This window comes from Triticum urartu, chromosome 7A (assembly GCF_056163025.1).
Source record: "Triticum urartu cultivar PI428250 chromosome 7A, HENAU_Tu73, whole genome shotgun sequence".
NCBI classification, from domain to species: domain Eukaryota; kingdom Viridiplantae; phylum Streptophyta; class Magnoliopsida; order Poales; family Poaceae; genus Triticum; species Triticum urartu.
The window spans coordinates 725,528,448-725,543,797 of NC_141879.1; the positions used below are offsets into that span (position 1 = coordinate 725,528,448).

Genomic DNA, 15,350 nt, shown 5'->3' on the forward strand with positions numbered 1-15,350 from the left:
GGCTATGCATTAATGTCGGTTCGTGTTGAATCTTTAGTACCGGTTCGTGCCACGAACCGGTACTAAAGGGGTGATGGCAGGCTGGCGTCAGGCCGGGGCCCCACGATCACCTTTAATCTTTAGTACCGGTTTGTGCCACGAACCGGTACTAAAGGGGTCTGACCTATAGTACCGGTTTGTGACACAAACCGGCACTATAGGGCAATTTTCAAACTCTACCCCCCCCCCCTTGTGTCGCCATTTCAGTTCTGAAAAAATCAAAAGAAAATGATAAAAACTTCAATAAATGAAATCCTTCGAGAGGTAGTTATATTACTACATCTACTAGTTAGGAAAATTTGAAAACTTAAATTTGGACATGTTTTGCAAAAAGTGTAGGGAAAATGTAAAACGGCTATAACTTTTGCATACGATGTCGGAAAAAACGTATAATATATCAAAAAATTCAGTACGAAAATCCGCATCCGATGGAGACGGCCTATGGCCTGTTTGCAATTTTTTAGAATCCTCAAATTCCAAAACGAAAAAAAGATATGGTCAAATTTAAGTTTTTTTAAAAAATTTGTTAAATCTGGTCAAACTACTTATTCAAGAAGTATTAATTTTACTACATAATTATTCAAGAATATTAGTGTTACTAAATAGTTATTTCAATTTTTTGAATTTTGTTCAAATCTGGTCAAACTATGGTCAAACTATGGTCAAACTGTGGTCAAACTATGGTCAAACTTATTCAACAAATATTAGTGTTACTAAATAATTACTTTTTTTTAGAATAATAGTTTCAAACTCAAACAGTGAAATGTGTGACTTCATGCTCAAGCTAAACTCCTAAGGGTTAATAGGATTGACATCTTACTATTGTCTGGAAAACAACAAGTGCAGACTTGGAAACGAAGGAGAATAGAACCCGAAAGTTAAGCGTGCTCGGGCTGGAGTAGTGAGAGGGATGGGTGACCGGTCGGGAAGTTAGATGATTTGGAATGAGTGATCCACACTTGAGCAGTTAAGAAAGGTGATTAGAGACTAAATCACCAAATAATTTAGAAAAATTAAAAATCAAAAAAAAATAATCAAAAATTTTTCCAAAATTTTTTAAAAAAATTTCAAAAAAAAACCTTTAGTACCGGTTGGTAACACCAACCGGTACTAAGGGCATCTCCAGCCATTCGGTCCCCCAGGGCGCCTAAATAGAGCGGCCTGGGGGCGTGCCGGCGCTAGTTCGGCCCCTGGGGGCGACCTAGCTCCCAGTCACGCCCCCAAGCGCCGGCCCCAGGATGCGGGAAATTTAAACTTGGTCGTTCCCGCCCTCAAAAGACGCCACAAATCCAGCGATCGGACGTAGTCTGGCGTTACAAAAAACAGAGCGCCGCACGCCGCAAGTTCGCTTGCGCAATGATTCACTCGGCGGGGTCGGCTCCAGGCGTTGGCGGAGTCGGCGTGCGCGGGCTCGGCGGTGTCGGAGCTGCTTCGGTGCTGGGCTGTGTCGGCGCGGCTTTGGCACTGCTGGGCGGCGATGTAGAGGCGTCGTTCGGGCTTGGCGTCCGTGTGGTCGTGGGCGCGGGAGCTTGCGTCGTCGGCGTTGCCGTATGCATCTGGTTCAGGATGAGGCCGCGCTCCGCCATGTACCACACCCTGAGCTGCTCGTCGTTGCTCTGGAGCATGTCCGCCCCGCCCATCAGAAAAGCCATGTCGGTGTTCCTCTTCTTCGCGGCGACGTTCGTCCGGAGCAGGTCGAGCTTGATGGCGCTGTTCTTTATCAGCGACGACCACCGCGCCTCGGTCTTCTCTTCACGTAGGACGGCCCGGGCCTGGGTGTCAGCGAGGCAATGCTCGATGGACTCCTGCACTCGCACGGTTGCCGCGTCGGCGTTTTTCCCCTTCTTTGCCAATTTGTGGCCGTCCGGCCGCCCCTCTGACGCGCCCGGAGTCGTCGCGTCCGGCTTGTATGTCTCCTTGGCCTTGTCGAGGGTACGTCGGACTTCCGCCCACTTCTCGCACTTGTCAATGCGCTTGTAGACGTGGAGGTGCTTGAAGTCGGCGTCTTGGTTGTCGCGCCGATACATGGTGAACATACGCAGCAGCTGCGCGGAGGAACAAACAGTTGGCGGGCGGCGGGCGTTGACGACGAAGAGATGCGGGCGAACGGCGTGCGTACCTGATCCTCAACGCTGGCGCCGCTCTCTGGGCGAGCCGCGACTTCCTCGACGATTCCATGCCATTTGTTGCACGCCAACTGGATACGCCCCCAATTGTTCGCCATCGCCTTGGAGCCGCGCTGCATGTAGACGCCTTTGAAGTACGGGTCGACGAGCTTCCGCTCGTCGAACTCGGCCTTGATGCGGTCATAGTACGTCTCCAAGCTCTGGTTCGCGCCGGTGGTCGGGTCGAGGCAGACGACTTTCCATGCTTCGGCGAGGCATTCGTCCTCCTTGGACGTCCACTTGATGCACGGTTCGCCTGACCTAGCCGCCCTCTTCTTCTTCTGGCGCCCCTTCGTCGGAACAGGAGCCGGCTCCTCCTCCTCCTCCTCCTCCTCCGCCTCGTCCTCCTCCTCCTTCTCGGGTTCCTGCGCTTCATGCGCGTCCTCGCCGTAGACGTAGCCGAGCTCGGCCTCCATGTCACCGCTGAGATCCACTACCTCGTCCTGGGTGGCGAACCCGGGAGACGCGGCGGCCGCGGTCGATCCTGTCGCGATGATGTCGTCCATGTCGGCTCCTGTGTCGTCGGTGTCGCCGAGGTGCGAGAAGGGTAGCGGTCCACGGCGGAGATGGGGCGTCGGTGTGGACACGTAGGCGGCGGGCGGCGAGTAGTTGTATGGAGGGTACTGCACGCCGACGAAGGCGGGCGAGGGTGTGCGCGTCGCGGGGTGGCCATTGGGGAAGGTCACGTTTGGGTTGAACCCCCCGTGCGCGTCGCCGTCAGCGTAGTCGGGCGACGACGATCCCCATGGAGATCCGACGCCTTGCTGTCCCCAGGGGGCGTACTAGGCGTGGCTGACGACGGGTGGATTCATCATCCCCGCGTGGTCGACCGATGAGGAAGACGTCGCCGCACGCGCCGCGTTGTCGCGGGCCTTCTTGGCAATGGCCCTGTTCCGCCGGTCGGTGGTGACCGCGTCGCGTCACTGAACTTCCACCCTCCACTCGGCGCTCGACATGCCCGGTGGCTTCGATGGCGGCGCCCTCGGCTTCCTCTGCTTCGGCTGGGCCACGGTGCCAGTCATGGTTGTCGCCGCGCGCGGCATGGCGTACTTCTTCGGCGGCATGGCGGCGACTGGAAGGCGAGCTGGAGGGGGTTTGGCGGGAGAAAGGGAGGGAATGGCGGGAGGAAGGCGAGCGAGCGGAAGAGATGCAAGGGAAAAACGTCAAGAAGCGGCGGAAAAAGGCCCTCGGGTCGCCGCCAGGGCGGGCCCACGCGCCTTTTTCGCTTGTGCCGGCTCCCCAAGCGCCCCCAGGGCGCGGGTTCTGCCTGGGTCCGCCGGCACCAGTTTTGGCTAGAGCCGGCAAAAAACGGGCTTCTGAGGACGCGACTGGGCTGTTTTTTTGGCGCCTGCGTGGCAAAATCGCCTTGGGGGGGGGGGGGGGGGGGGGGGGCTGTTGGGGGCGCGGCTGGAGATGCCCTAAAGGTCCCCCATAGCAGGGCACAAGCTCACGCCACGTGGTGGCACTTGAGCGCCGGTTCGTGTCGAACCGGTACTAAAGGGGGGTCCCTTTAGTGCCCACCAATTAGTGCCGGTTATGGAACCGGCACTAAAGGCCCTTACGAACCGGTTTTAAAGCTCCGTTTTCTACTAATGTTTAGATCCCATTGTATACAATGTTTTCATTGATCTAATATACGCGAGGCTCAATTTAAAGAAAAAAACAAAGAAACGTTAAGAAACATGTGGACATGAACGAGAAATGAAATGCACAGAACAATGCATGGTATTATTACATCTTACCAGAAATAATACTTTTAGTGGAGCACTTTAGATGGCCCATGAAGAATCACCTCATGCAAGAGAGAAAACAATATCGCCACCAAACTTAGAGAGAACACGCGAGGCAGACATCGGAAGACAAACTGTGTGGAATAAGCCACGTTGGGGTCGATCACATCAACCGTAGATCTCCCTGTCGCAGACAATGATGCCGTCGCTGTCCGCGTAGAGCCACTCCCCGTCACGGACCACGGCACCGCCCACGTCGACGTCCACGTGCATCTCCGTGGCGCCGCTCTTCCCGGGCTTGCGGGGGTTGCTGGCCAGCGCGCGGACGCCGATGGCGCAGCCGTTCACGTCATCCACGTCGCGGACGCAGCCGTTCACGACAGCGCCCGCCCAGCCGCTGCCGCGCGCCACCTCCGTCAGCGTGCCGCCGATGAGCGCGCACCGCTTGCTGCCACCGCCGTCGAGCACCAGGACGCGGCCCTCGCCGGGGGTCTCCAGGAGCGCGCGCAGGCCCGCGTTGTGCTCGAGGACGCGCATGGTGACCACCCGGCCCGAGAAGGACCTGCACTGGCCGTACGGCTGGAAGACGGGCTCCAGGATGCGCAGCTCGCCGGCGAGGATCAGTGAGGCATTCGCGTCGCACAGGTCGGCCACAGGGGTTGGGAACTTCTCTGAACCCATCGATCGATCTGCATATATGCATGCACCGGAAAAGCACGATACATGTAGTATTACTGTTAGACTGTTAGTACCTACCAAGCTACTGCTATCCCATGTTGAAAACTAACATGATAAGCATAGTACGAAATAACCTGATGCAAACAAAGATGATAAGTGATAAGGTCGTTGCAACTTGCAAAGATTTCTGCCCCCCTTTCTCTTGCGTGCTTGTGTTACGACAAAAGAGCTCTTTATATAGAAGTGAACTAGCGGGGTGACCCGCGCAAAGATTTTCTATGTGCTTTTATGCCCATATTAGCATTGAGTTGTTGGTAAGAGGCAGACATATAGCCAAAGTACGTAATGCGTATACGGTATATGCATTTTGTCACCGTTATTGGTAAGGTACCTCGGCACATGGAATTTTTAAATTTAATGTAAAAAGTAATATGATACTTATCCCGTATGTATCGTCCAAACTAAAATATTGTGGCCCATATATACCTTGATGAAATATCTGCGGAATCTATTGAATTTGTTTTATTGTGCTGTTAGTAATGGTTTTGTTCCCCTCAAAAAAACGTAATGGATTTTGTGATGCCCCCATGCCATACCAATCTTTATAGAGTTTGGCCGAGTTTTCATCTCTTCCTTTTCTTCTTCATCTAATCAATTGTGTTCTGTCTTTTTTCCCCACTAAATGGCATTTTAATTATTGGTTTTGGTATGTTTACCGAGAATTTTTAATAGATTACCAAATAAAGCTTATAATATAACATGTCTATTAGAACTGGCTCGTCATTATTGCAGTGACCAGAGATGATTCTACCATGCTAATGTTGAACTCCCTCCGTTTGGGTTTATTAGCCTAAAGACAACTTCTCTTAGACCAAGACACATAGTAATTTACTTTAATTCTTCCATTCCACTCCCAATGCATTCTCTCACATGCATGCAGCCAATAAAAAAGCATGCATAAAATGTATTAATTTCCCAGCCATGGTACCAACAACAATGACTTTCAATGCAACCAGTGAAATGATTGCATGCATGCACCTTTCCAAAGCGAGGCCTTATAAAAAGGGACATGCTTGTGATGCTGAGAGGCCTAATAAACTCAGACGGAGGGAGTATTCATCTAATTATCTCTATTGCTTAGTTGTGTAAGAAAACGTTTAACTATTGATATGCATTAATAGAAAAATGCTAAAATAACTTTGATTTTGAAATCTTGACATAACTATTCTTTTTTGCGAGTGAAATATCTTTTTTTTGTGAAGTGACATATCTATGTACTACCTCTGTCCTGGTTTATTAGTCCCCATTTTATTCTGTGCCAAACTTTTACCTTAAATTTAACTAACAAAATGTTAATGCATGTCATAAAATTATATAATTGAAAACTATGTCGAAATATGAATCCAACAATATAATTTTTTGCGACATGCATTAATATTTTGTTAGTTAAATCTATACTTCAAATTTGACACAGAATACAAAGGGGACTTATAAACCAGGACAGAGGTGGTGTTTAACGAAGGAACTAAATAGTACATGTAAGAGATACTCTATTTTTAATAAGTGCATATATAGGTCCTCTTGTGCGGTCCCTTTGCTTTCCTCATCGAATTTCCTTAGCTGGTTCCATCACTAATTTTGGGAATATAGTTCCTCCATCAAAGAAAAGTATAGCATGTGCAGAATGTATGCCTTCACCAGACATGTTTAGTCCTTTGTCATATGTATCCAATCTATCTCTGCAAAGGTTGCAGTCTGGTATAAATTGTATGAAACAATGAAAATAAATGTGTCATATTATCTTTTTTTTTGGGTGAACCGATACATCATATTATGAATCGCTAGCTTCAAATTACATGTAGAAGATAGTACAACACATGCAATCCTCCTAGCTACCTGGTTCGAGAAAATAGAAAAAAATAGTTACGTACGGATGATTAAATCAATAGGCTAACCTTGGCTATTCCTCTTCTGAGAGCCGATTGATCGTTCACATGTGAACTTGACAACCTAGCTAGACAGCCATTTGGCCGAGTAGAGAAGTGGACGCTAAGCTTATTCATAGCTCAAAAGCCTTGCCATAGCCCACAGATGCATTCTCGTCTTTTAGTTTGCGCACATAGTAGCTTATGATTTTTATTTTTATTTTTTGCTTATTATGATCCTCAGTTCCTCACGATCGTCCTTCGGACACCTGGTACCATGACATCCAGAATCTCACATCGGTCCTAGCCAAGGAGAGCCTATCTATCCTGCGGCTGCGAGGGCCGCTACCATGACATGGAGCTACTGCCATGCTCGCAGCCTCATTTACCGGCGCAGGCCCAACCGAAGTCTTTTGATAATACAGTATAATATAGGTCTTCTCGATGCCTAAAGAAAAATCTTCCCGCTGGACGTGATTATGCAAGATGTATATTACCTGAGTTATGAACGATATCTATTGTTGTATTCTATAATCCGGTCAAGGATCTCTGTCTTTTGAACGTGACTTGCCCAAAAAATACGTTCCTCTTTTATCGTCTGACCTGCCCAAAATGAAAAAAAGCTACGACTACAACGTGAAGGTCTCTAGATTTCCTTTTTTTAGTATGATTTCTTTAAATTTAATAGGCTCTTCTTTTATCATCAAAAATCTGAACTGTATAATAGATTCAAACCCTAATAAAAAAAGATTCAAACCGCACCTGACAACATCTCCTTTTTCCTCGTGTCTACCTTCCCTTATTTCTACATACAATAAACACACGTGATGGTGGCATTTTAAACTTCAGTGTGTCCTTCTCCTGTCCGTGACTCTTTTTTCTAGAGGCGAACAACCTGTGGTTGAATGGTTAGAGGGACTGTGGTATACTAGCTTCTCAGGGTTCAAATCTTGGTGCTCGCATTTATTTCTGGATTTATTTCAGTATTTTCGGCGATGCACATTCAGTGGGAGGAGACGTTCCCGTCAACGACGGGGTGCCTATGGTGACTTCATAAATTTTAAGATGATATGCCGGCTCAGTCTATCGGAGGTGCTCATAGGGTAGAGTGTGTGTGTGTGTGTGCGCATTCATATGGGTGAGTGTATGCACGTGTATATGAGTGTTTGCGTCTGTACTGTGTAAAAAACTCTTTTTTTAGAGACTTGTGCACGTAATGGTGATGACATGTGATTATGGCATTGTGAACATCAGCGTGTCCTTCTCCTGTAAGTAAATAGATTCAAACCCCACTAAGAAAAGATTCAAATCGCACCTGACAGCATCTCATTTTTCCTTCTGTTTCTCATTACCTTCCCTTATTTCTACATACAATAAACACACGTGATGGTGGCATTGTAAACTTCAGCATGTCCTTCTTCTGTACGTAACTCTTTTTTCTAGAGACTCATGCACGTAATTGTGATGGCACGTGATTGTGGCATTGTGAGCATCAGCGTGTCCTTCTCCTGTACGTAATTGTTTTTTCTTTCTCGAGAAACTCCGGCACGTACTATTTGTGATTGCACTTTCCCATCATATATGCATGTAACTGATGGACGTGGCATGTGCAACATAACATATGCCTAGACACAATATTTTTATGTAACGCTACTCCCTCCGTCATAGTTTACAAGTCCTACGCGATTACCTAGGTTGTCAATTTTATCATCCTAATATAAACTATATAACACAAAAATTATACCTTTTGAAAATATAACATCTGAAGTTTATATTGGTATATTTTTTGTAATATATGACTTATATTAGGTTAGTCAAATGGACGAACTAGGGATACGCGCACGCCCTGTAAACTGAGAGAGAGGGGGTATTTTTTTTAAATCTTAGCCATTTATATTAAAAGTTAATGATTGAGAATTTATGTGGATGAACGTGATGGCTTATTTGTCTCTTGTTTTAATAATATAATAATAGATAGATAGATAGATAGATAGATAGATTTTCCCACGTGCCATTGTTGGAGTGGTACGACGTAGTGTCTATATAACAATGGTGAACCCAAGATTTTTGGTCACCGGACGAAATATATGATGATAGTGCCAAAAAAAGGTCCTATATTTTGAGACAGGGAGTACTAATCTTACGAAACAACACTTATGTACTATCGAGGTCGAATTTTTAAACAGTAAAATGCATGGGCATGTTTCGATCCGGGAAAGAAGAAGCACAATATCTTTCATATATTGTTACTACATGCATAAGAGGGAGGCGCATGGCCGCCGGGTCAGGGCGATGTAGGTGTCCCGGTCAGAGCAAGACGGTGACGGCCGGTGTAGATCGACGGGCGGGCAGGCGCGCAGACGACGGCTGTGAGGGGCCGCCTGTCGCGCGAGGCCGCTGGCTCGGTGAAGAGGCCGGACGGTCGCGCAAGTGTCGAAGTAGAGGCGCACGGATGTCGACGGCGGCGGCGGGCGATGCAAACCGATTTTAGATCGGAAAACCAAAAAGAAACCGTTGATCAAGATGACTGGCGGAAGAGAGAAAAACCCGGAGCAAGTGCCCGGAAAAGAGACTCTCAAGGACAGTCGGTCAACACGGCCAGTGGACGAACCCTAGGTATGGGCTTTAATTTTATTTGATGGTCTCCCGATAGTGCACGCGAGTTTCGAGCGAAAGCTTCGCCCTTTGGCACCAGCGCCGGCGACGCCCATGGGTGCTGTTTTCTTCCTGAAGAAGTCACCGTGGGTCTCACCCTTGTTCGATGGCTCCGGGTTAAAACCCTTGTTTGTATGATCGGGCTTGGTAGCGCCAATGATTGGCACCGTGAACCTCCTGGGGGCATTGTGGTGAAGCTCAGATGTCTGTGGTTGGGTCTCAGTGAGGTGTTAGACTAGTTCTATGCTTCCTGTTGTATTTGTAGACAGTGGCGGATCCAGGATAGTATAATCAGGGAGGGCGAGTGATGCTAAAACATGTTAGAGAGGGCTAAACCTTACAAAAAATGAGCTTTTAGCAGCAAATAACCAGTAATCATATACTGTTTATAAGCAAAGTAGCATGTAATCCCTGTTGTTGGGGTGGGGGGGGGGGGGGGGGGGCAGGGCTCCTGCTTGTCCCCTGTCTCCGCCATTGTTTGTAGATCTGTTTTATTTGAGGGCCTCCTCATCATAATGTATCATTCGACCGTGTACTTTGTTGTGTTGTTTTATCTATAATAAAATGGGACGAAAGCCTGCAGGGTCATAGGCTAGAAAATTAAGCCAACTGTCCATATCGACTAGTTCCATAGAGATCTACTCCAGACTAGTTTCATAGGCTAGAAAATTAAGCGAACTGTCCATGTCGACTAGTTCCATAGACTAGAAAATTAAGCCAACTTTCCATGTCGACTAGTTCCATAGAGTGCAAAATAAATACTCTCTCTCTCTCTCTATCTATCTATATCAACCGGCCCACACCACACAGTGTGGAGCAGTATTCCCTCCGTTCTTATTTACTCCACATATTAGAGTTGTGTGAAGTCAAACTTTGTAAAGTTTGATCAAATTTATAGAAAACAATACAAATATTTAGCATAACAAATCTATATGATGTGGAAGCACATTCAACAACGTACCTAATGCTATTGATTTGTTATTGTATATGTTAATATTTTTGTTTATAAACTTTGTCAAATTTGTAAAGCTTGACTTTGACCAAAACTAATATGCGCAGTAAATAAAAACGGAGGGAGTACATTTGTGTTTGACTTAGGGCACACAATAATAATGATGAACAGGATAATCTGGGCCACGGTTGTGGTGTGCACACCATGGCCTATTGATGTCCGTGTCGGCTTCTGAATATCGATTTGAAAGAAGTTTCTCAAACCAGGAAAGGAAGGAGTACAATAAATATATATTTTGGCGATGGAGGAAGGAGTACAACATGTTTCCAAGTTAGCACAATGTATGCCTAAATAAACTTAGTACATTGTGTACACATAAGCACAAGACCATCCGTTAATTTCTTAGAGAAACACTTCTGTAAGATAGTCGATTTGACGCGTTACCTCATACTCTCTCTCTCTCTCACACACACACACACACACTTTGTCAAATTTGTAAAGCTTGACTTTGACCAAAACTAATATGCGCAGTAAATAAAAACGGAGGGAGTACATTTGTGTTTGACTTAGGGCACACAATAATAATGATGAACAGGATAATCTGGGCCACGGTTGTGGTGTGCACACCATGGCCTATTGATGTCCGTGTCGGCTTCTGAATATCGATTTGAAAGAAGTTTCTCAAACCAGGAAAGGAAGGAGTACAATAAATATATATTTTGGCGATGGAGGAAGGAGTACAACATGTTTCCAAGTTAGCACAATGTATGCCTAAATAAACTTAGTACATTGTGTACACATAAGCACAAGACCATCCGTTAATTTCTTAGAGAAACACTTCTGTAAGATAGTCGATTTGACGCGTTACCTCATACTCTCTCTCTCTCTCACACACACACACTTTGTCAAATTTGTAAAGCTTGACTTTGACCAAAATTAATATGCGCAGTAAATAAAAACGGAGGGAGTACATTTGTGTTTGACTTAGGGCACACAATAATAATGATGAACAGGATAATCTGGGCCACGGTTGTGGTGTGCACACCATGGCCTATTGATGTCCGTGTTGGCTTCTGAATATCGATTTGAAAGAAGTTTCTCAAACCAGGAAAGGAAGGAGTACAATAAATATATATTTTGGCGATGGAGGAAGGAGTACAACATGTTTCCAAGTTAGCACAATGTATGCCTAAATAAACTTAGTACATTGTGTACACATAAGCACAAGACCATCCGTTAATTTCTTAGAGAAACACTTCTGTAAGATAGTCGATTTGACGCGTTACCTCATACTCTCTCTCTCTCTCTCTCTCACACACACACTTTGTCAAATTTGTAAAGCTTTACTTTGACCAAAACTAATATGCGCAGTAAATAAAAACGGAGGGAGTACATTTGTGTTTGACTTAGGGCACACAATAATAATGATGAACAGGATAATCTGGGCCACGGTTGTGGTGTGCACACCATGGCCTATTGATGTCCGTGTCGGCTTCTGAATATCGATTTGAAAGAAGTTTCTCAAACCAGGAAAGGAAGGAGTACAATAAATATATATTTTGGCGATGGAGGAAGGAGTACAACATGTTTCCAAGTTAGCACAATGTATGCCTAAATAAACTTAGTACATTGTGTACACATAAGCACAAGACCATCCGTTAATTTCTTAGAGAAACATTTCTGTAAGATAGTCGATTTGACGCGTTACCTCATACTCTCTCTCTCTCTCTCACACACACACACACACACACGCACGCACGCACGCACGCACGCACGCATGCACACACACAACTGGTTACAACATTATTTGTGTGGGAAGCGGACAGTTGTGGGAATCAGGGAACACAACAATAATGATTAGCATGATTACAAACAGCGAATGGCGGAAATTGTAGTTGGACTGGTAAGATGTGGTGTTTATGTGACGATGGTGAACCACCACCATCCAACACAGACTCGAAGTTGTGTGTTGTGTTTTGCACGCATGCAGAATATAATTTGTCTCATCCTAGTAGTGTTAACGACATACTTTTTGGTATTTGGAAAACAAAGTTTGAGTTTGAATGGAACACGACTTCTCTATGTTCCTCACTATTTATTTCCCAAATGACTAGAACAATGCCCGTGCGTTGCAACGTGATATAAATATTCTAGTACATTACTACGTCCGTCCTGGTTTATTGGTCCTATTTGTAATTTGCGCCAAATTTTGACTAAATATTTAACTAACAAAATGTTATGCATGTCAACAAAAATTATATCGTCGAATTAGTATGTGAACATAGTTTCCAATGCTATAATTTTTGGTGACATGCATGAATATTTTGTTAGTTAAATTTATGGTCAAAATTTGGCCAAAATACAATGGGGACCAATAAACCAGGGTGGGGGTAGTAGCTTGTGATTTACCTGTCAATAATAATGCGATTGTGTAAATAAATGTTCATCAAATTCTTTTCGTGAATTACCTTATATTTCAATTAGAACTTTGGTAAGTCAATTAAAGGGGAATTGTTTTTTTGTCGAGGAACCGGCAGGAGCACTGCCTTTTCTTATAGAAGAAAAACAGAAGCACAATTTACAGGGGGGCACACGTTTCTAGGGGACATGGCAAAAACCCAAAAATGGCCCATATGCATGAACCATGGAAAACCTAGCACATACTCAGCCTATGCCAACATATGGCAAGGCCCCAACGAAAGCCAGATCCCGTTGCTTAATGGCCTCGAAAGCTAGTAGAGCAACCTCGCGATGAGTCATCCCGCGAAAACGCATTCGTTCCTCTCTTTCCAGATAGCCCAAATTGTGTAGATGATCCTACCGCTCCTCCGCCTCCGCACTTGGGATGGCTCATCTACTAGCATCTTGACCCACCAGTCAGAAACAACGCCAAGCTCAGGCAAGAAACTATGGCGAGACCCTCGTTTGCCCAGGTGTTTACTTGGTTCCAAATAGCGACCGCAAAGGGATAGTCCTTGCGAAGATGGGTTGCCGTTTCTGGCTGCTGAAGACATAGCTGACACCTTGGGTCATGTGGCCAACCGCGAATAGCCAACATATCTGCGGTGAGGATTCTACCATCCAGGACTAGCCACGCAAAGAATTTGCACTTGGGCTCAGCATAAGCAGACCAGACCTTTGAAGAGTCAAATCTTGGGTGTGAGCCACAGAACTGTGCCGCATAGGCCGATGCGGAAGAGTAGGCTCCATTAGTGGTCAGGTTCCAGGAGATTGTGTCGTCCTGATCTGGCAGCAGAACTGTCTGGCTAATCTATCCCGATAGAGTGAAACATTCCCCCAGTTGTTGCAGGGATCGAAGGCTAGCGACTGCTCTGATCCAGTTATCATTTGTCAACTCGTGATGCACGGTCCTATATTTCCTTGAAGCTATTTTGTAAAGCTCCGGAGCAAGTAGTATTAGAGGGCCCCTTCCACTCTAGTTGTCATGCCAGAAAAGTGCCTTGCGGCCATCTCCCAAAGTTATGGTTGTGCTTGCGCGAAAATGGTTCATATCAGCCTGGTCGCATGGCAGGTCAGAGCCCATCCATGGCCTCTCCGGGTCCGTCCATTGTAACCAGGGCCAGCGAAGGCGGAGGGCGCGGCCAAAACGCTCATGGTCCGCGATTCCCAGGCCGCCCAACCTCCTTGGATGACAGTCGGTCTTCCAGTTAATGAGGGAGTGCCCTCCAGAAGGTTGCGTTTCGTCCTCTTTCTGCCATAGAAACATGCGAATGATCTTCTCAACCTTTCCCAGGATCCATTTCGGCAGGCTGAGAGCGGAGATGTGGAAAGTCGCCATAGCCGTTAGAACTGATTGAGCCAGAGCGACCTTGCCGGGCTTATTTAGTAGCTTTCCGTTCCAACCTGACAGTCTACCCGCAATCTTGTCGATGAAAGGTTGGAGGTCAACCCTTCGGAGCCGACGATAGTGCAATGGAAGTCCGAGGTAGCATCCTGGGAAGCTGGCAATCATGGCAGGGAAGACGGTGAGTATGTCCTGGAGGTCAATGTCCTCGCACCGTATCGGAAAAACCTCGGTCTTCGACAGGTTCGTGATTAGGCCACTATCCTCCCCAAAGGCTTTCAGTATGGCCGAGAGCGCCCGCAACTCCTCCTTATCAGGGTTGGCAAAGATGCCTGCATCATCCGCAAAGAGAGAGATTCTACATCTGGCGGAACGAGCGCGGATGGGCTTGAGGATGCCCTGCTCAAAGGCGAGATGAAGAATCTGCTGCAACGGGTCTATTGCCGGAATGAAAAGCATCGGCGACACCGGATCTCCCTGACGTAGGCCCTGCCCATGCCTGAACGGCTTGCCCGGGTTTCCATTCAGTAGGATCCTAGATGATGAATATGCCAGGGTCATGCAAATCCAGTCCCGCCAACGTTGGCCAAACCCCGGGTGCTGAAGAACCTTAGGAAGGACAGCCCAATTGACGATATATCAAGCTTGAGGAAAAGTCCTGGGATGTTCCGGCGGTGTAGGTCCTTGATTAGGTTCTCAAAATGCAGAAGGTAAGTAAATTAAGGTGATTGATTATTATATATGTTGGAAGGTTGTACGAAGGGGTGGTGGAAAGAAAGGTGAAATAGAAATCTTACATTCTTTTTAAGTAGTAGAGATTTCATATCCATATCCAGAAAAAACTCCAAGCTTTAACTCCCTCCAGTCAGGTTTAGAAGGCCCATGCTATGTTTAGGTCTACGGTGTTACCAATGAAATATGAGTTATATGCCACAAAATTTATATCACTTGAAAATTCTTTCATATTTGAATTTAATGATATGTTTTTGGTGGCATATAATAAATATTCCATTGGTCAAATAGAAGACCGAAAATAAAAATAGGAGTGTGTCATATATACCCAAACCAGACCGAGGGAGTAAGAGTTATATACTCACCCATATAATAACTGCGCACTTGGCCGTTACTTCATTAATATGTGGAGTGAAGATGGGCACAATGGCATTTACAAGGGCACAAGGCTAGAAACGACGGATAGGGATATATTTAAAAATAACTCGAGGTGGCGGTTGAGAAACGAGTAGATTTCTCCCGATCCAAACCTTTACCTCGAGCACTCCGGACCAAACCGACCACCACCCTGCGTCAACATGGTCTTGAAGCTTCCACGTTGTCTCGCCATGGCACCATGAAGTGAGGTCTGCACACCGAAGACGAGGAGCCGGGACTAGAGGCAGCACC

At 46.3% G+C, this 15,350-nt stretch overlaps 1 protein-coding gene and 1 pseudogene across 1 annotated transcript; one reads left to right on the plus strand and one right to left on the minus strand.

Annotated features, from left to right (window-relative positions):
- The first annotated feature begins 1,395 nt into the window (after positions 1-1,395).
- On the plus strand, positions 1,396-2,269 carry LOC147962290 (uncharacterized). The gene has a single exon (XM_087531573.1). It carries the CDS (start codon positions 1,396-1,398, stop codon positions 2,017-2,019), a length of 624 nt encoding a protein of 207 aa, XP_087387699.1. The 3' UTR covers positions 2,020-2,269.
- A 1,833-nt stretch (positions 2,270-4,102) lies between these two features.
- LOC147962291 (putative 4-hydroxy-4-methyl-2-oxoglutarate aldolase 3 pseudogene) lies at positions 4,103-4,615 on the minus strand (annotated as a pseudogene).
- Positions 4,616-15,350: the final 10,735 nt, after the last annotated feature.

Excerpts from the sequence above, each read along its gene's own strand:
- LOC147962290 (XM_087531573.1), top strand. The coding sequence starts at position 1,396 with ATGATTCACTCGGCGGGGTCGGCTCCAGGCGTTGGCGGAGTCGGCGTG.